The sequence below is a fragment of the Acinonyx jubatus genome, chromosome X (genome assembly GCF_027475565.1).
Source record: "Acinonyx jubatus isolate Ajub_Pintada_27869175 chromosome X, VMU_Ajub_asm_v1.0, whole genome shotgun sequence".
NCBI lineage: Eukaryota > Metazoa > Chordata > Mammalia > Carnivora > Felidae > Acinonyx > Acinonyx jubatus.
The window spans coordinates 86,920,049-86,942,071 of NC_069389.1; the positions used below are offsets into that span (position 1 = coordinate 86,920,049).

The following is a 22,023-nucleotide window of genomic DNA, read 5'->3' on the forward strand; positions in this document are numbered from 1 at the left end:
TAGAATGTAATATATCCCATAAGAGGGGTTCCTGGCTGGCTCAGTTGGAAGAGCATACAACTCTTGGTCTTGGGGTCATGAATTCAAGCCCCACGTTGGGTGTAGAGATTACTAAAAAAAAAACAAATACTAATAAACTTTTAAAAATGTGTGTGTGTGTGTGTGTGTGTACATACATCTCCAGTAAGAACAAAAGGCTAAACATATTCAAAGGGGGGAACTGCATCAGTTTTGGGGGAAAAAGAGATGAAGGAGGAAGTAGAACCAGCTGGAAAGATTTCACAAAAACCATAGTAGTTGAGATAGGTAGGTTTTCAAAAGGAAAAGAAAAAGAGTGAGGAATGAGGACAGTCCTATCAGAGAGAACAAATGGATGAGCAAATGGATGGAAGCAGAACAGCGTAGGATGGAGGTAAGAACCGGCCAGTAGGGTAGCAGGTGCCTGATGCTTTCCATGTAAGATCCTGCTCCACTTTGGGGATCTAAGTCAATGAGAAAACTGCATTTTTTCAGAGCCAACTTCACTAGCATGTAGCTCTACTGTAAGAGTCACATGCGTATGATGATTTAGCAACTCAAGATTCACCCCCTGGCTATCGCATTACAGGGATATGTCCTCTGCAGAAGAGAAAGGCTGAGTTCCTGGGTGGTAAATGGGTTAAACCGAGGTGGGAGATCTGGGTCTGACCTCGTATGTGCTATGAAGTGTGACTCTGAACAGGTAATATGAACTCTCACAAGCTCTGTATCTCTGTCTAAGCTCATGTATAAAACAGGAATACTGCTTGTGCTATTTGGTGGCATTGTTGGGAGAATCCTTCCTCATGGCCAGCTTACATTCCATGGGCAATAATAATCAGTCTCTGGAATACCCTCTCGAGTTTCTGGCCCCTCTCCCATTTTGTTGTACTTCTTCAGCTAAACTACACCCGGGCTGAATCCAATCCTCCACTGAAGTGTGTACCTGCACCCATGCAGCTGAATTTGGCTAGAAAAAAACCGGACGTGCTGAGCGTCCCCCCTTCACCCCTATTTGAGAAGGACCTGGTGGTGCTGCTCCACTGACTCTTCCCTCACCCACCCCGTTAATTTTCCCTGCTTGACTGAATCGTTCCCATAAGCATCATAACAGGCTATTACCTCTGTCACTTTAAAAACCATTCCCTCTCTCAGAAGCTCTTCTCTGGCCCCAGCCCCCTTTCTTCTCTTCAGGACTCCTTGAGAGTTGCCTACACTGTTCATCTCCCAGTCCTTTCCCCCTATTTCCTCCGGAACCTACTACTCAGGCTTTTACACACTACCACTCCACAAAAGTGCGCTGATTGAGGGCCCCAATGACTTCCATGCCATCACATCCCAAGGTCAGTTAAGGCTCCCACTTCTCCCTTGATTCATCAGCAGACTTTGACACAGCTACCCCCTCTGTTCCTCACTGAAACGACTTCACTTGGCTTCCAGGAGACCACAGTTCTTCCAGTTTTCTCCTGACTTCTCTCACTGTTCCTTCTCAGTCTTCTTTGCTGCTTCTTCCTCATCTCCCTGACCTCTAAATGCAACAGTCCTCAGTCCCTGCCCCTCCTCTTGTCTTTCTCTCCACCCATGCCATGGGGATCCCACTTAGTCCCACAGCTTCAGATAGCATATATATACGGTGATGACTTCCAATTTTTTCCCCCTAGCCTGGAGGTCTTCCTTAAACACCAGATTTGTCAATCCAACTTCTTCCTCAACAGATCCCTATCAGTTAAATACCTCAGACTTAATATGGTCCAAGTGGAGCTGCTGATCATCTGGCCTCACACCTGCTCCGCCCAGTCTTGCCCATCTCTGTAATTCCAGTCACTCTGACCAAAAAAAAAAAAAAAAAACAAAAACCTTAGAGATTCACTTCCACTCTTCTTTCTCACACATTCCACACCGATCAGCAGCAAATCCTACCAGCTCTGACAAGACACATACCCAGTTGAACTGCTTCCCGCCACTTCCACTGCTACTGTACTGGTTTCAGCCACTATCATCGCACCTGAATAAATGCATTTGCCCATCTGATCTCCCTGCCTCCACTTTTATAACACATAAACTCAGCAGCCAGAGTGCTCTGCTGCAAATGTAAGGTTGATTATGTCATTGCTCTGCTCAAAACCTTTCAAAGGATCCCCATAGGACCCCCTCAGTCCTCACTCTACCCAATGAGACTATGTGATCTTTCCCCATCTCTGAAATTTCTGACTTCCTCTCCTACGCTTTCCCCTGGCTCATTCTGTTATAGTTCTACCTGTTACTTGCTGTTTCTGAAACACATCAGGCATGACCCTGCCTCAGGGCCTTTGTACACACTATTCTCTCTGCCTGGAATGTTCTTCCAAGATACCTGCATAGCTTATTCTCTCATCACCTTTTTGTCTTTACTGAGATACCACCTTCTCCAGCCATCTGAAAATTGCACCCCAACAACCTGCAGTCCCTTCCTCACTCTGTTCTCTTTAGTACTTATCACCAATATGACATATGCTTTCTTCTTCATATTTATTATTGACATCCCCATTAGAACATAAGCTCCATGAGACAGGGTTTACAGTTTGCTGCTGAACCCACAGTGATTACTGTGGTCTTCCCAAGCATTAGCAGTTCAATAAATTCGTTGACTGAAAATAAGAATATACATGGAACTACTCTAAAATAATAAAGTAAAAATGTATGCAAGGACCACAGCCTGAAGACAACCAACCTTAGTCATCTTTGAAAAAAGAAAATCACTCTCTATGTCAAGAATAAAACATTTAAAAAAAGAAGAAAAAGAAAATCAGGGGGGTGCCTGGATAGCTCAGATAATTAAGCTTCCAACTTCGTCTCAGGTCATGATCCCACAGTTTGTTGAGTCAAGCCCTGCATCGGGCTCTGTGCTGACACCTGGCAGCCTGGAGCCTGCTTCAGATTCTGTGTCTCCCTCTCTCTCTGCCCCTTCCCCCCTCACATTGTCTGTCTCTCTCTCTCTCTCTCTCTCTCTCTCTCTCTCTCTCTCATAAATAAACATTTAAAAAAATTTTAAATCATTTGTCCATGCCAACATTCTATGAGAAGGTATCCTGTTAAAATCTGTGCTAATTATAATAAATTTGAACATGTTCTTAGTCACTTAATAGAAAATATGGGGACGCTTGGGTGGCTCAGTTAAGCATCCAACTCTTGATTTCAGCTCAGGTCATGATCTGACTGTCATGAAATCAAGCCCTGCATCAGGCTCCATGCTACGTGTTGAGCCTACTTAAGATTCTCTCTCCCTCTCAAAAAAAAAAAAAGTGTAAATCTGCCTGTTGCACAGAAGTGAAAGATTGCTGTTACAAAAGCCTGAAGGCTTGGGGTGCACCTGGGTGGCTCAGTCAGTTAGGCGTCCAACTTTAGCTCAGGTTATAATCTCATGGTTCGGGAGTTCGAGCCCCATGTCGGCTCTGTGCAGACAGCTTAGAGCCTGGACCCTGCTTCGGATTCTGTATCTCCCTCTCTCTCTGCCCCTCCCCAGCTTGCTCGCTTGCTCTCTTTCTCTCTCTCTCTCTCTCAAAAATAAATAAAACATTAAAGTTATTTTTTTAAACAATAAAAAATAATAAAAGCCTGAAGTCTTGGGGCAGCTAGGTGGCTCAGTCAGGTAAGACTCTAGATTTTGGCTCAGATCATGATCTCACAGTTCTTGTGTTCGAGCTAGGCATGGGGTTCCACGCTGGCAGTGTAGAGCCTGCTTGGGATATTCTCTCTCTGTCTCTCTCTCTGTCTCTCTCAACCCCTCCCCAGCTCACTCACTCTAAGGAAATAAACTTAAAAAAAATAAAGAAAAGCATGAAGGCTACACAATTGGTACTATGTGCTTTTTCACCAATGCCTTTCACAAAGGTATGCTGTCCTTACATGTATGAAGAGTGATACTGCTGCCCTACCAGAGGACATGAACTCTCAGCTGTGCTTCCTTGAAATCAAGTAATTCACTTGTATGGCAACCAGGAAAGGGAAGGCCATCCTTTTCAGTCACAAAATAATTCACTGTCCCTGCTGATGTTTACCGTTCCACATGGAAATCAGATTAATAACTACATACTGAGCATTTACTATGGGCTAGGCACCACGCTTGATCCTTTAGATGCATTATCTCATTTAATACTTCAGGAAACCCCTTTGAGGTAGTCCCCTCATTTTACTGATGAGGCAACTGTCTCAGAGAGATAATATGCCCAAGGTGACACAGCAAAGCAGGGATTTTGACCCAGGTCTAATAGATTTTAAAGTCTATGCTTTCAGCTATACTGTCTGTGACCCTGATCATACTGGTATAATCCAAATAGGTGACAGTGACAAACCTTGTGTATGAAGAAATCCTGGCAGCAATTTTGAGCACTGATCTGTCCTAAATCCTAAGGCATTTTTATGGGTGGGGAAAAAAAGCCCTTTAGGCATCTAGTAAGTCCTAGAAGTCTTAGTGGAAAATCAGATAAAATTTTCTTTTACTTTTTGTCCTGAGGTCAAGTTTAATGTTAAGTATTTCATTCCAGTTACTTCAAACGCTCTCAGATAGTTAGGTTAAAACACAAAAGCATTAGTGATACATTTAAGCTTTAGCATATGCAAAGTAAACACATACTACATATTGATTAAAATCTGAATTTAAAAGAAGAAATCATCTCCCCCAGAAGCATGTGACACAACATCAATTTAAGAATGAAAGAGAAAAACTCATAAACTGAAGTCGATTAATGCCAAGACATTTTTTTTTCAGAAGTTTGAGAAAATGGAGTAAACCAAGCAAGGACCCATGCATTTGCCAACCTGAAATACGCAATAAGGACAAATTAACTTCACCTGTCCTTGCACAGGACTTTATCAAAATGTAAAAGGCATCAATTTGAAAACCAACAATGAACTGTGTGAGTGCTACTTGAAGAAATCACATTTTCAAGTCACACGTTATTTAAGGATAATTTAAATACCAAATAAAGAAACAAGTTGCCTTCTGAAAAGGAGTAGCCATATGCACTAAACATTAAATCAGGAAACAATTATAAAATTTCAAAGAGATTAAACAGATAAAGCGTACCTGTGGCTCTTTAAAAGATCATATTTCTACCCAGATGTTGCATCACCAAGACTTTTGTAAAGGGGTGGAGTGCTTTTTTTAAAATCCTAGTTTCTTTCACACGTTCTTTAAAAAGTTCCAAACGATATTAACATACAGGAGAAAGCTCAAATACAATGTTAAAAGAATAGCTGCATTTGGTTAATGAAATCAAACTTTACAGGAGCTATATTACAATAGAATTCACTTAATATTTTAATAGTGAAACTTTAAAAATATTACTGTTTTAAGAAAATAAAAGGCATTAAAAGAGTAGCTAGTAGGATCTTTTGCTGTTAGTCTGCAAGACTGAATCATCTTGTGAAAGATATATTCATCAGCCCCTTGTAAGTCTCACCTGATTCAAATTGACAGACCAATCTAATCAATATGGCATAATCTGTACAATCAAGCTTTAAATCCGATACATAGCAATTAGAAGAATACATTTGAAAACTGAAAAAGCAAAACAGAAACAAAGACCTAGGGTGAACATATACATGCCCTATCCCAACTCACTGCACCTGTGCCTAGCAAGCTTTTTTTTTTTTTTTTTTTTTTTTTTTGACCAGCAGCGTCTCACAACTATGACTGATCTTTGGGTGCGTCTCTAACAAGATTAACCAAGCCTGTCTACTTCATCACCTGGAGAGTTATTAACTCCTGAAGTCGCCATCCTGCCAGTCTCTTCCCAGCTTTTCCCAGCAAAGAAAGCACCTCAGCTGCCATGTTGAAGATGTTCTTTCACACTGCAGCAAAAGTTCCCTCCCATAATGCCTTAAGAACATCCCCAGCATGCATCAGATTATGTTTTTTCTAGGTCATAGGATCTTGTAATTGGGATCCTATCTATATGTGTTGAAATAAGGTGATCTAATGTGTTGAAATGAGGAGATCTGGGAGCCAATGTTGCTGCCTACACATTTCACATACATTGTGTAATTATATATCTATTCCCCATTTTAAGTGATCATCACACACTTGATTTTTAAATATTCTGAAGCTTTCAAAAGTCAGGAGTTGGTTGTATGGATTTTACCCAAAGCTTGCATTTAAGGAATTGTGAGGATAAACCATGTTAGTAATGGCCACATACTGACGAAGCATGATGTTACCATCCAACTTTATCAGACACCTGGAAAAGGGAAGAAAAACTAAGTTCTGAGAGGTACATGTTTGGAGAAACATAAAAAAGGGTTCAGTGCCATAAAGGGTGAGTAGATAGCACAGTGCCCATTTCAATGTTCTGCAGCTACTGCTGAAAATTAACTGCTACAGATCCCTGTAAACAAAACCATGCTGCTGAATTAGGGGGCGCATCGCACCGTGGCGTAGCCTTTAATTTTGTCTGTAAAGTCTTCTATTGCCTAGGTAATTTTTCTCCAAAGGAACACAGTTATGGTTTTAACAAATGCTAATCAAAAATAATTGGGTTACAGAACTTCACTTTAAATTAGGGGAGCCTGGCTGGCTCAGTCGGTTGAGCATCCAACTGCAGCTCAGGTCATGATCTCACAGTTCATGAGTTTGAGCCCCACATTGGACTCTGTGCTGACAGCTCGGAGCCTGGAGCCTGCTTCGGATTCTGTGTCTCTCTCTCTCTGCTTCTCTCTCTCTCTCAAAAATAAATAAACATTAAAAAAATTTTAAAAATCAAATTAACTTAGTTATAATAAATGTATTTTGTCCAAGTGAAAGTTACACACACTGTATCTCCTGTCATGTTACCTACTTGTCAACAATAAAGTAATACAAACTACAAGCATAGATTACAAAAAAAAATCTGTGACCAGCAGTAATACTCCCATAGTAATAACTTTGTGTAGCAGGGAGAATTTTGCAACTATACCTTTTTTGCCACATGATTTACCCTCCACATTTGCTAGAGGAGCCAGTCTAACAGGTTAGTTCTTTGTTAATGTAGTTACCCAGTACTTTATACTGTTAAAAATTATGCAACAATGTAATCTTTATTTCTTACAAAATGGCCAAATAAGTCACTAAAATTCAACCCCATGGCCACCATGTGAAACTGGATGACCCTGTTTTGTTTTTTTTTTAAAGCTCACTCTGCTCTTCAGTATTAAACACATCTTTATAAGTGAGACTAATAAAAGAACTCAAAGACTGATCAATCTGTTGAAGACTGAAATCCTGTAACCATTCAGTCAACTCTCAAATATTAGCACTGGTAAAGAGAAGGGCACAGATATTCCAAAGACAGATCATGCAAAATGTATATTATGGGGGGTGGGGTGCCTCACATTTTAGAAATTAAAAAATTATTAACTAAAGTATGTATTTATGAAGCTAAATACAAGAAGCCATGGAAAAGTACTCATAGAGTCAATGTCTCCATACTAGGGATGAGGAATACTTTCCATTCTGCTCTCTTCACGTTCATTTGTTTACCTGGCCCATGCATGTTTCACTAAGGTGAGGGAGGGAGGGAAATGGAATTCGGTATTTCTGTTTTGAAGTGTATTTTGGGATAAGCAAGGCCAAGCTCTGCCAACTGAAGAGGAGTCTCTAAAGTGTCAAAGACACTCCCAAGAACCTGTACACACTCCTGAACACAATTGGCCTTATGTTTCTGCTAATGCTTTTTGGCAACTCCCACTCTTTGCCTTGGTAGTTTTTTCTCTTACCTATCTAGATGGGCTGTAGGCCGATTGCTATAAATGTTTATCTATGTTTGCAGTGTGTGTGTGTGTGTGTGTGTGTGTGTGTGTGTGTGTGCGTGAGAGAGAGAGAGAGAGAGAGAGAAGTAGGGAGGGAGAAAGGAAACAAACTCTCTGTGGATAAATAAACTATACAAGTCCGAATACTACTGCCCTCACAATGGAACCACAGTCTATTTCCCAAAGAAAACACTAACCTCACTGGTATCTTACTTCTTTGATCAATCCCGGCGTAGTGTGCTAAGTAGCTGAATTCAGAGACAGTGAATTCAGGTCTGCTTATGAAAATTTCTGGCTGCGCTTAAGGTTTTTCTAATGCAAACTAATAATCGGTCCACTTTAGCACTGAGCTATACAAGAACATCAAGTCTTGAATTTCTTTACACTTGCAATTCAAAAATAGTGATTAGCACATGAAAACTACCAGTTCGTCTGTTTCAAGTTTATAACCTATTATAATTAAAGCGATTCATAGAAAGACCAGAAATACAAGAGAGGCAGCATTGTATACAGGGTTTTGGTCCTGGTTTAGCAGCTTGCTGAACTGTAAGACCTGGAACAAATTAAATAACTTCTTGCCTGTTTCCTCATCTGTAAAATGAGAAAGCTGGGTTCTTATTTTAAGATATCACAGACCAGTAAGTTTTTGAAACAAAAAAAGGATGGTGAGAGAAATAACACAGCTGCCTTTTTTTTTTTTTTTTGGCCAGGTATGGACATTTTAAAAAAAAAAACAAAACAAACAAAAAAAACCCCTACCATTTGCTATCACCATCATTTCATAGAAGATAGAATGTATTTAATCCCCCAAATTAGATGGACAGATCTTATAATAACAAGTAATCGTGTAAATGGGAAGAGTTTAGCTTTAAGAAACAAATGGCCCATTGTCCTTACTCTCCTCACTTCACCGTGGACCAATAAAAACTCTTCACTGACCAGCATTTGTCTGAAAATCAATGTTTGGGAAATACTAGACTAGATAATTTTCAATGTCCAAGACTCAAACACTGTGATTCTAATTTAAGTGCTCTGTTGTATTTCTTTGATTCCATGCTATGGTCTAGAGTAGATGCTTCAGCGAAGGACAGGACTAATACTTACAACTCTGAAAATCAGGAATATATTTAAGTCAGTTTTGAGAAACAGTAACTGGAATAAGGTTTAATTTATTAGGGAGGATATATGCTACTACAGATCTATCTTCATCAGTAATAATGAACCTCATTACAGATGAGGAAATTGATGCAAAGGGAAGCAAGATACCTTGTCAAAGACACTCAACAGCCTGTAAGCCTCAAGAGTCAGAACTGGAACTCCAATCTGTGAGTCCATGTTTTGGTACCACTCAAGGAAAAAGATTTTACTTAGATTTCAATTATCACCTCCCCTTTTATAAATGAGTGATGATGGTCTAAATTTTACAAGGTGTACAGGGTGAAAAGTTTTCCCACTTTACTTTTCCAAATCCTGCCTTTTTAAGACAAACATTGGCAGGGTTTTTCCACTACAAAATGAGTCAAGACGCCTGTTAGTATGGTTAAAACTTAATTTTCTCCAAAAGCTGATAAAATTACAAAGTTAGAATTTTTAAAGAACAAATACTTACAGATTTCCTTTTTCTCTCAAGAAGAACACGTCTATCTTCTTTGATTTCAATCTGCAATAAAAGACAACACTTATGGCTACAATGACATGAGAAAAGAACTCCTTTAAAAAAAACCAAAACTCAAGTGCTGTTTTGCATTACCTGTGCACCTTAGCTCATGATGAGCCAGGTATCAAAGGAAAACCAAGAAATGACTAGAGATGATCTGGCTAGAAGTAATGCTATTAGAATCTCAGAAAAGTAATTGAGCCTGATTAAGAAACCGTAGTCAAAACTCTGTGGGGAAAAAATGGCAAGATTAAAAAATGAGTGGAGGGGGTATCTGGGTGGCTCACTCGGTGAAGCATCCAGCTCTTGGTTTCAGATCAGATCATGATCTCGTGGTTCATGAGTTTGAGTCTGGGTGTCGAGCTCTGTGCTGACAGTGCGGAGCCTGCTCGGAATTCTCTCCCTCTCCCTCCCTCTCTCTCTCTCTCTCTCTCTCTCTGCCCCTCTCCCACTCTCTCTCTCTCTCACACACACACACACACACACATACACACACACTCTCTCTCTCTCTCCTCTGTCTCTCAAAATAAATTTTAAAAACTTTACAAAAATGGGCAGAGGAACTGAATAGACATTTTTCTGAAGAAGACATACACATGGCCAACAAGCACATGAAAAGGTGCTCAAACATCATTCATCATCAGGGAGATGCAAATCAAAACCACAAAGAGCTATCACATCACACCTGTCAGAAGGGCTATCATCAAAAAGACAAGAGATAACAAGCGTTAGATGTGGAGACAAGAGGATGTGGAGAAAAGGGAAGCTTTGTGCACTGTTAGTGGGAATGTAAATTTGCACAGCCACTATGGAAAACAGTATGGATGTTGCATAAAAAGTTAAAAACACAACAATCCTATGATTCAGCAGTCCCACTTCTGGATATATGTCCCAAGGAAATGAAAACAGGATAGCAAAAAGATATCTGCACTCCCATGTTTACCGCAGTATTCACAATGGCCGAGATATGGAAATAACCCAGGTGTCCGGCCAGTGGATGAATGGATAAAGATGTGGTGTGTGCATACATACAATGGAATATATTCAGCCATGATAAAGAAGGAAAGCCTGCCATTTGCAATGACCTGGATGGACCTTGAGGACATTATGCTTAGTGAGATAAGCCAGGCAGAGAAAGACACATGTTGCATGATATCACTCATATGTGGAATCTAAAAATTCCACGCCTAGGAACAGCATATAATGGTGGTTATCAGGAGTTGGTAAGGGGGTAGGGGAGACTGGCGAGGTGTTGTTAAAGGGTAAAAATTTGCAAACAGAAAATGAGTAAGTTCTGGAGATCTAATACACAACATAGTGATCATAGCCAACAAGACTGTGTCATACACTTCCAAACTTCAAAGAAACTAGATCTTAAATGTTCTCACCACCAAAAAGAAATGATAATTATGTGATGCAATAGAGGTGTCAGCTATAACTACAGTGGTAATCATAACAATATATAAATGTATCAAATCAACACGTACGCCCCGCACAATGTTATATGTCAATTGTATCTCAATAAAAAATTTTAAAGTAAAATAAAAAGAAAATGGCAAGAAGCAGGATTCATGCTCTTAACAGTTTTATTTGTACTTCTTATTCCCCCCCCCCATCTCCCAAACAGGACAGGAGCCAAGTTCAGAGACAGAGACAAAGTGTGACCACAGAAAACTAGTCAATCTACCTAGATATTCCCACCCCCAAGTGCCTGCAGGCACCTAGCGATTTCCCCATAAAAACCCACAATGAATAATTTCCTTTAAACAGCAAAAGGTTCTTTCCAAATTAAAATACAGCCCTGGTCTAGGTAAAACCTACAGATATTTTCATCTTTCCTCAGTGAATATACAGATCAGTTTCATGATGTTCTTTCTTCAAGATGGATATGCCATGAAGATTTAGGGTCAGTTTGCAGCTGAAGATTAACATATTTTGTACAACACAGGAGACAAGGACTTACCATCTGAATACTCAGAATGGTAAAATAAGGTCCTTCAGTAATTTGACATTGCTTACTTATTGCACATTTCAACACTACTGGGGTATCCTAGGCACGATTATAATTTTGAAGAAGAAATGAGCTCTTATTTCCACGCAGTAGTACTTAAGCAGGACTTACTTAAGCAGGACTAAGAGAAGAACCCTTCAAAAAAATGTTGGCGGGGGGACCTGGCTGGCTCAGTCAGTTAAGCATCTAACTTCAGCTCAGGTCATGTTGTTGTGGTTCGTGGGTTCAAGCTGTGCTGACAAGTTAGAGCCTGGAGCCTGCTTCAGATTCTGGGTTTGCCTCTCTCTCTGCCCCTCCCCCACTCATGCTCTGACTCTTCCTGTCTCTCACAAAATGAATAAACATTAAAATTTTTTTTTTTAAATCTAGATGCCCCAATGGAAGTCACAAACACCCTTGGGCCTAATCACCACACTAACAAGCTGGTATTAACTCAGGTCACTTTCTCCTTTGCTACCATCAGAGAACAATGAAGGGAAGGATGATATATACCAGGACCTATCAGTAACAGAGCATGCCTTTTGTTTGATAGAACTACTTTTCCAATGCAAGTGAATATCCACAATCTACTTTTGGGGAGAGGGTGCTGGAGACAGTGTTCAGTACATGTGTGAACACAGATGGTTAAGACTACTTACAAACAGAAGCCATGCTACTTAACATTTTCTTATTTTTCTCCCACAGGGCTAACGTTTGATATCAACACAAGTAAAGTAAATCTCCGCATATACATATTAAAGTCCAAAAAGCTCAGAAAGAGAATTATGGGGAGGGAAAACTTCCTATTTCTATATACAAATGGAGAGATTTCACCCACAGATTAATTCAGGTAACTGATAAATGACAAAGACTAACCTTGTATAAAATCACTGAAAGACCTATGGGTGGCAGGGGGAGATACATTTCCAGTCTCATAGCCCTCCATCAATCGGGCAACACAAAGCAACTCTAAGAGGTTCTTGAATATAAAAGATAGACTTTACCGCCTATAACTTTAATGGACATTTCTTTCATCACACAAAAAAAGCAACAGCTGCCCAGCAGATAAAAGGGAACTAAATCACATTTCCTAACATAGCCTAATTTTTTCTGTACAACAGAAAACCTGACCCTGAACTTAACCTCTCTCCTAGCCTCCCCCCTACAAAAATAGCATCCCATTATTAAAATAAATTGAAGAGATAATTTCATATAAAAGGACTAAGCAGATTGTCACCATGCAGGCTCTATTTACAAAGGACTCTGACTAGGAATGATCTAGCAGAAATTAGAATGCAAAGTTTGAACATACTTTTCAGTTCACATGTACACTCAAGTTTTTGTAACACAAGGAAGTTGGAAATCCTTCACAAGGCAAACTTTTAACAGAATACAGCATATAATATAGTTTATTTCCACTTAATGATCACCTGGTGAATGGAAAAAGAGAGAATACAGCTTCTAGAGTTTATCATCTTTCAATTAGGCAATGAGGCAGCCCTGAGAAAACCTTACTCACCGAATACCATGCAGCAAAACTGTGTCCATGCGGCTAATAGGACAGTGATTAAGGAAAAAGCAATACAAATACAAGGCAGTGCTGTTCAACTTCAGACAACCCTCATCTTTTGAGGCAGGCTTAAAAATAAACCATTAATGTGTTTAGTTTTTGCCCTCTTGCAAATAAGTTAGTCTGTTAGCCAGCATTTTGAGAACATTCTTCTAGAAGTAAAGTCAATACTGAACTTGTGATAACATCGCTGTAAATGTTTAAACCATAAGGAATCTTCCTCCTATAATTGATGTCTCAAGGACCCCTCTTAGTAAGTTTAAAAGAGAATGTTTCAGAAAACAGTGGAAAATATTAACAAAGTTCTGAGCACTTGGTGTTCAAATCTAAAAGCAAATTCTGGTGAGTCCGTTATAAAACAATGTTCTAAGCAATGGTCTTGCTTCAGATAAATACATGTAAGCCACATATTAACAAGTGCTAGTGAATGAAAACTGCCATACTAGAATACAGTTCAAAGGTTAGAAATGTTGAAATCAAGAAACACAGATACAAAACAGTACATAAAACTCCATTATATACACATATTTGAGTGGGTAGATATTCATAGAAAAATTAGTAAGATATGTACCAAATATTAATGCTAGCTAGCTATTGCTGTGTGGTAGGATTACAGGTGAGTTCTATGTTTTAATATTTTCATATATATTCTTTGTGCTGATTTAATAGCTTCCAAAATTCCCGTAAATGTTGTTTATTTCAAAAATGATTTTTAAAGAGTCATAAAGGAAAAAGAAAATGACATTTTTTTAAACGTTTATTTATTTCTGAGACAGAGAGAGACAGAGCATGAACAGGAGAGGGGCAGAGAGAGAGGGAGACACAGAATCTGAAACAGGCTCCAGGCCCTGAGCTGTCAGCACAGAGCCCGACGCGGGGCTCGAACTCACGGACCTCGAGATTATGACCTGAGCCAAAGTCGGACGCCCAACCGACTGAGCCACCCAGGCGCCCCGAAAATGACATTTAAAACAGGCCTACATGACTATCATAAGTCAATCAAACTACTAGAGAGCACTGCTCAAAATCTAAGCTACAGTACAATCTTTTCTTTTCCCTTTAAGAATATATTTGAGTATGAGTGGTCCAAGAATCTTAAATGTTTCATAGGATCATAGGTCACTTGATTCATAAACAACTAAAACGTATTAAACAAATGTTATAACCTAAATAAAACGACCCAAAATTTATCATGTAATAGTGTAAAGAGTATGGAGATAATTCCAGACTGTCACAGACTAGAATGTTGCTTCATGGAAAAGTTATGTAACCTAAAACAAAATGTGTTTTAAAAATATTCATGATATCTCAATAAAGAGGTTTAAAAACCTCAAACATTACAAAATATAAAATACAAAGTGAAAGCATATTTTTTATTCAATCTTGTAGAAGTAAGAGCTTTTAATAGTATGGTGGGTACCCTTGGAGACATTTTTGTAAGCATATTCTAATACACTCACACATGCACAGCTTTTCAGCAAAAACTGAATCATACTATCTATACAGTGTGCAACTTTGTGAGTTCGAGCCCCACATCTGGCTCTGTGCTGACAGCACAGAGCCTCCTTGGGATTTTCTCTCTCTCCCTCTCTCTGCCCCTCCTCTGCTCTCTTACCCTATCTCTCTCAAAATAAATAAACTTTTTAAAAAAAGATGGAGACATACCAAAGGAACACAGGGGCCAACCCAAAAGAGCTCCCAATGGTCAAATCTGGGACAATTTGAACAAATAATGATAGTGTTAGCCTAAATCCCAAAGAATAAAATAAATATCCATGAGGGCATACTAATAAAAATAAATGATTGAATAAATAAGTACACAAGGGAGAAGGAACAAATATTCCTTATACAAAAATTCTAATTAACAAATGTGGAAGAAATAAAGGAAATAGAAAACCTGGTGAGTGAAAGTTTTAAAGTTAAAACTGGTCTCAAAGTATTATCCCCAAATATGTATTAATACAATATAATAAAGTTGAAGCATTTATAACATTTATTAACTACAAAGAGAAAAACTATAACTTTACTGTAGAGAAACACAATTGACATCACCTTAACTAGGTGATCAAGGTTACCATCACTGATAATAGGGCACATCGACATCACATACCCCTGACAGGATGCACTTAGAAGGAGACAACATTGCTTCTGTGGGATTCTTGCCCAAATTACATCATCTCAATCTAACCAAGAAAAAAAATTAGGTAAACCCAAATTAGGGACATTCTACAAAGTAACCAGTATTCCTCAAAGCTGTCAAGGTCGTAAAAGACAAAGACTGAGGAACTGTCATGGATTGGAACAAACTAAGGAGAGCTAGAGTCTTATGCTAAATGAAATAAGTCAGAGAATGACAAATACCATGTGATTTCACTCATATGTGGAACTTAACAAACAAGCAAAGAGGAAAAAAAGAGAGAGAGAGAGAGAGAGAGAGAGAGAGAGACAGGAACCAAGAAACAGATTCTTAACTATAGAGAACCATCTGATGGTTACCAGAGGGGAGGTGGGTGGGGGGCTGAGTGAAATAGACGATGGGGATTGAGGTGGGCACTTGTGATGAGCACAGGGTGATGAATAGAAGTGTTAAATTACTATATTATATATATGAAACTAATATAACACTGTAATCCTACTGGAATTGAAATTAAAAACTTAAAGTTAAAAAAAATGGAAGAGACTAAAGAGATACAGCAACTATATGAGAACCTAGATTGGATCCAGGAACAGAAAAAAGATGTTACCGGAAACACCGATGAAATTTAAACAAAGTCTGTAGTTTAGTTAATAGTATTATACCAATATTAATTTCTTAGTTTTAATTAATTGTACTATAATTACATAAAATGTTACCACTAGGGGGAGCTAGGTGAAGGATCCACGGAAATGATGTACTAGGTTTTGCAACTCTTTTGTAAAAGTTTAAAATTTATTCCCCTCAAAAAATTTTAATGCTCTATAAAATAGAATACATCATTTCACATTCCCACCAGGAATGTGTTAATATGCCCATTTCTCCACATCCCCTCCAACACTGCATTGAATTCTGTTCAACAGGCACCAAAAACACTTTTTTGATATTTTTCAATGGATGTATTAAATTATTTACAGTAGTCACTATATCTGAATTTCTTATATGAATGAATATGAATCAAATCCTTTGTCCATTTTTTCCACTTGATTATTCATTTTTTCTTAGTGATTCATAAGAAACCTTCATATATTAAGGAAATAAAGCCTTTGTCTGCAGTATTCTTCCCAATATAGTTTTTCTGTTGTTTTGGGTGCTTAGGGCCAAATATTGGTTCTCAAGTTTTAATAACACATATTGGTAATCTCATTTGTGGCTTCTGGGTTGTTTTTCCACTTCAAGATTATAAAAATTATTTCCTCATAGTTCCTAAAAGTGTGATTGCCAAGTCAAAGGCAGATTGAGGGAGTAGGAAGGGTGGGAAAGGAAACTATTAATATATAATAAAAAATTATTTTCCAGAAAGGCTGTACCTATTTATATTTCCATCAGCAGCATTAAATATTTTACTATGAAATAATTTTTAATAGGAAAAATATCTGCCTTACTATTCCACCCAAAAGAAACCATTTATCACCTTGAAAAAATATATATCATATTCATATTCTCTGGAATTCTCCTGTGTCATAGACTTCATTCATGTCCTTCTTTCTACCCAGAATTCTGCTCAAAAGCCACCTTTTCTGGGATATCTTCACTGATACCTTGAGCTAACATTTCTTGCCTTCTTTTGAACTTCTACAGCTTTTCTCCAACAGCTTGAAACTTCTAACATTTTTTAAAAATGTTTATTTATTTTTGAGAGAGAGAAAGAGGGACAGAGACAGAGCTCGAACAGAGGAGGCGGAGAGAGAGAGGGAGACACAGAATCCGCAGCAGGCTCCAGGCTCTGAGCTGTCAGCACACAGCCTGACGCAGGGCTTGAACCCATGAACTGTGAGATCATGACCTGAGCCGAAGCCAGACGCTTAACCTACTGAGTCACCCAGGCGCCCCAACAGCTCGAAACTTCTATTACATTACCTTGTATTATTTATGAATTTGCCTTAATCACTTATCTAAACAGTAAGCTCATTCAGGGCAAGGACTGCGTCTTACTACCTCTGTATCCCACCTTGGCTTGAAAATAGCATCAAATACTTGTTGGAATGGACAAAATAAATAATCTAACACTTGTCAGAGAATACAGCTGGTTTAAGTCATTTTTTTTCCCTTCACAATTCATATCAGCCTTCACTTTATTTGTAACTATTTTTTTTATTAATGAAGTATGGTTGACAAAATGTTCTATTGGTTTCAGGTGTGCAACATAGTGGTTTGACATTTCTATACTATACTTAAGCTAGAATTTCTGTTTACATTATCATCTTTGGCAGATATTTGGTAACAAAAAACTACCATTATATTTTAGAATGATTATAATCACTTTTAGCCAAACAGAAAGTCCTTTGTTCTACTCCTAACTCAAAAATTATTCTTGTCAGTACCGGCAAGAACATATCACCCGTATATCCATGACAACAATGGATATTTCTTCACATAGTTAAATCTGCAGTATTCTGGGGTAGTTTCTTTGTTGTACTTTCTCGGTTTTGAAGCAATGCTTATTTATGCTACACCCATTGCCTTTACCCAAGCTCAAAGACAGAGTCTAGTTTCAATGCCAAGAGAAATACTCCAACTCTAGAATTATGTTACCACCCATTTTGGTATACAAATTCTCCCCCTATAATTAGTATCTTTACACACACACATACAGTTAGTCTTACCATTAGTATGATAAACTTTATACACATGCACATGCACACACACATCTATGTAAACTCTGTGTGTGTGTGTGTATAAAAATAATAAGTACCTGAACTACAATATAGGTACTAGACTTCATCTGGAACAGAAAAATAAACTAGATGTATATAAATTCCACTCCTTACTTATAAAGTTACAGATTTTTCAGAGCCAAAATAGGCATTAAAATGAGAGTAGTGAACTAGTCTCTAAAATGATTCTCTTCTCGGGGCACCTGGGTGGCTCAGTCAGCTAAGCGTGCGACTTTGGCTCAGGTCATGATCTTGAGGTCTGTGGGTTTGAGCCCCATGTCGGGATCGCTGCTGTCAGTGCAGAGCCTGCTTCATATCCCCTGTCTTCCTCTCTTTCTCTGCCCCTCCCCTGCTTACGCTATCAAAAACAAAAACAAAAACAAAAAACAAATAAACATTAAAAATATGTACATTAAAAAAATTCTCTTCTCTCTCTTCTCCAAATGACCATAGGAGCTAAAATAAAGTCTACTTTCTAGAACATTAGAAAAGCATCTTATGTGTTTCCCTATGCAGGAGAATTAAGAATTTCTTTCTCATCAGTATTGATTATTCTTTACTCTTAAGATGAATGTGAGAATATTAGAACACAGGGGCGCCTGGCTCAATCAGAAGGGCATGTAACGATCTCAGGATCATGAGTTCAAGCCCCACATTGGGTGTAGAGATTACAAAAATAAATAAATAAACTTTAAAAAAAGGATATTAGAGAACAATAAAGTTCCAATCCTTTCTGCTACCTAGGATTAAATTAACAACAGCATCAAGAGGGAAAAACACATCTTACTTAAAAGTTCTCAATACTCAATTGCATTTAAATAAGAATTTCTTTAAGTAACAAACACCAATAAATCCTTGTAAGGTCTGCCTAAACATATAGCTTCGCTATTATGAAACACCAATAGGGGAAAAAATGTTTTAACACATGAAAATTGCTGTCGCACTGGTAATTCTTGACTTGGGACCAACAATGTTATAACACTGATTTTTTAAACATTTTGGCCAAATAGATTGCATCATATCAAAAATTGGACATACCAAATCCCTTCCTTCCAAGTTTATTTAAGAAATGTTTTGATACACAGATGGTTCTGGATTTATAAGGCTTTCATTAAAATACTAAAGACCCAGGGGTGCCTGGGTGGCGCAGTCGGTTAAGAGTCCGACTCTTGATCTCAGCTCGGGTTATGATCTCACAGTTCGTGGGTGCAGGCCCCCCATCGGGCTCTGTGCTGATGATGTGGAGCCTGCTTGGGATTCTCTCTCTCTCCCCCTCCCCTGCTCTCTCTCTCAAAATAAATAAACTTAAAAAATTTTATAAAAAAAAAATACTAGAGACCTGAACAATACTTGAATACAGTGCTTGTTACTCTAAGTGATTCTCACCAGAAAGTACTCCAGTATAACAATTCAAACTTTCCAAAAATTCATGTAATTTTTTCCAGAAGTTACATTTGTTTTTAAAGACAACAAAAGCATGAGTCTTAATAAACAGTATGCACACAAAGGGTAAGTCATAAACGATAAGCACTCATGGAGCAATAATTTTAGGAGGAAAAAACCTAGCACTTTCCCCTAAAGTTGAGATTGATAAACTACTTGAGGAAGGAAAAAATATATATTTTCAGAAACACAGACTCTTGGAGCTAAAATACAGTCTGTTTTGATGGTTCTCAAAGTATCCAGGGCCACCAACTCCTTGCACTACTAACTGTTGATATTATATACCCACTTTCATTTCACCAGGAATAATTTTTATTTACTAGAACAGCAATGTGTGGAAGTTCCATCAGAAGGAGTGCCAATTAAGAATAAAGAAAGTACTCAGTGCTGCCAAATATATACAAAAAGGCACTTTATATACTGTTGACAGAAGCATAAATTGGTACAAGCTTTACAGAAAGCAATTTGGAAATATGCCTCTTACATCATACTCCCAACCTAGTTATTTCACTTTCTACTTCTAGGAATATCCTAAGGAATTAATCAGAGGTGCACACACACAAAAACGTAGACAACACTCATCACTGTTATAAAAAGAACTGAAAAACAAAGAATTGCAAATGCCCAAATGGATGGATATTGGTAAAATAACGATGCATCAATATAATTAAATACTACACACTCATCAAATGCAGCACTGCCAAAGCGTATTTAAGGATATATTCAAGATATATACAGTTTCATTGGCTTAAGAGGAAACTTGAACAATATCAACCTCTTCAAACGGTATGCAGACTACAAGCTGAAATGTTAACCCCACCCCCCCCGAGGTTGTAGAATTATCAGTGATTTTTAGTTTTATCCTTATATTTTTCCTACCCTTTCTAAAACTTCTGCAGTGAACATATTAGTGTCATCATTTAATAAATAAGGAGAGAATAGAGCACTAGTCTTTCAATTAATTCTAGTGTGCATCTGTGTTTGTGTGTGTTGGGAAGTGACAATGAATAGGGCCCCTAAGGCATTTGGTGCTACTCAAGTGGGGAAGTGACACTGTAAAAGGATCCAAAAGTTGACTTCAACTGTGCTACCGAAAGATTAGACACTTGTTTCTAAACTACCTAGACTCAAAATAAAAGAAACTTCTTTTGCTCATGCAACATAATCAACAAAGCAAAATAAAGTTCCTTTTTTCTTGCTATAACTACAATGTTAAATGTTCCCTAAAGCTAACTGTCCTCGTGGTCCCCTATGCCAAAATGTGACTAACAACCATTGACGACTACTGGCAAGTGAATGCACGATATCAAAAAAGCAGACAATCCTAAAGGGTTCCACACAGAATGAAATACAAGTAACTTCCCAAAAGCCCAGGGTTCCACTCGCTTATCCTATTAAAATAAGCAGGAACTCAAATGCCAGAGGATATCTGCGTAAGATTTAATAGACACCCCATCATACTTGCCAACTCTTCTGCTCTCATAAAGGAAAAGGGTTTTTGTCTGACCAGCATCAGCCCTCTAGGGGAAATCAAGGCCTTCTCTCCAAAAAGATATCACAAGCAAAAGGCACCAAGTGGGGATCACCTCGTTGCCTTCCACTCAGGGGCTAAGAAGGATTTTGAAGCAAGGGCACTTCAGAACTGAAGTCTCCATCAGTATCCAGTTATTTACAGCCTCAACTCTGGGACCAACTTCTCTGAACTTCAGAGTGTATCATCTTACCTAAGACTGACTTGCTTTAGACATTCCAATCAACTGTGATATCACATTACAAACGCGTACTCGCTTCAAAAAGAAGCAGGCAGAAAAGGCTGAATCATCTCTTTCCCTCAAAGTTTTCATTTCAAAATGTTTCGGGTAACAGTAAAGTATCATTAAGTAATCTCACTTCCTGTAAGGCCCAGAAGGCTAGGAGTGTGTCCTGCAATAATCTCGAAAGGGCCTAGCAGCAGAGTCCACAATACTAAACACTATCATAAGAGTACAGCTGATACACATACGATTGCACTGCAACATATAATAATATATCTACTTGAAAATTAATGTTTTTACTGTAAAGTCAAGGGAAAACGATCTGTGGCTGCTGGTTAACTCAACTGGGTTGACCCACTGGTCCTGGAGCTAAGCCCACAAATTTGATGCTTATGTGAACAGGTTCAAATGATGGTGGTCACACTTGCCAGTCTGCCAGAGTCTGTCCCCTGGTTTACCTGTTGGCCCAGTGTAATTATTGTCAGAATCCTCACCCGTTTTTTGGCAAAAACATTCCTAGTGGTGACTCTAGTGATAACTCTAACTCTGGCCCCACAAAAGAACAAGGCAAGAATATATGCTACATCTGCAAAAGCCAACCTTCACTAGTGGAGAGAAATACAGACTCCTGATTAAATCCACTGTCATATACAAAAGGGCAGGTAAATGAAAGTACCAGCTTTGTGCCATTATGCATACATATGCGTACACACATGCACAATTCTTTATCCCCAGTGTTTCAACAATGTAAAATTATGACAATCTCAGTTTACATACAATGCAATATTTATAATCCAACTTCTGAAATCTAGATTAAAACCTTAATTGATAGGGGCGCCTAGGTGGCTCAGTCAGTTGGTTTAGCATCCAACTTGGACTCAGGTCATGATCTCATGGTTCGTGAGTTCGAGCCCCACGTTGGGCTCTGTGCTGACAGCTCGGAGCCTGGAGCCTGCTTCAGATTCTGTGTCTCCCT

At 38.5% G+C, this 22,023-nt stretch overlaps 1 protein-coding gene across 8 annotated transcripts in view; it reads right to left on the reverse strand.

The window, feature by feature from the left end:
- ACSL4 (acyl-CoA synthetase long chain family member 4) overlaps positions 1–22,023 on the reverse strand; it is an 86,765-nt gene that overhangs the window by 45,534 nt on the left and 19,208 nt on the right. For 3 of the 8 annotated variants that reach the window (XM_053201539.1, XM_053201538.1, XM_053201536.1), the window contains exon 2: positions 9,392–9,442. Coding sequence is in view for 1 of the 8 variants with exons in the window: in XM_027054955.2 (XP_026910756.1) it covers positions 5,747–5,830 (84 nt within the window). In the remaining 7 variants the exon portion in view is untranslated. Of the gene's footprint in view, positions 1–1,752; positions 1,845–5,746; positions 6,191–9,391; positions 9,443–12,948; positions 13,144–22,023 lie in introns of those variants that run through there. The other 5 variants (XM_027054953.2, XM_053201540.1, XM_027054956.2 and 2 more) reach the window with 5 other exon arrangements.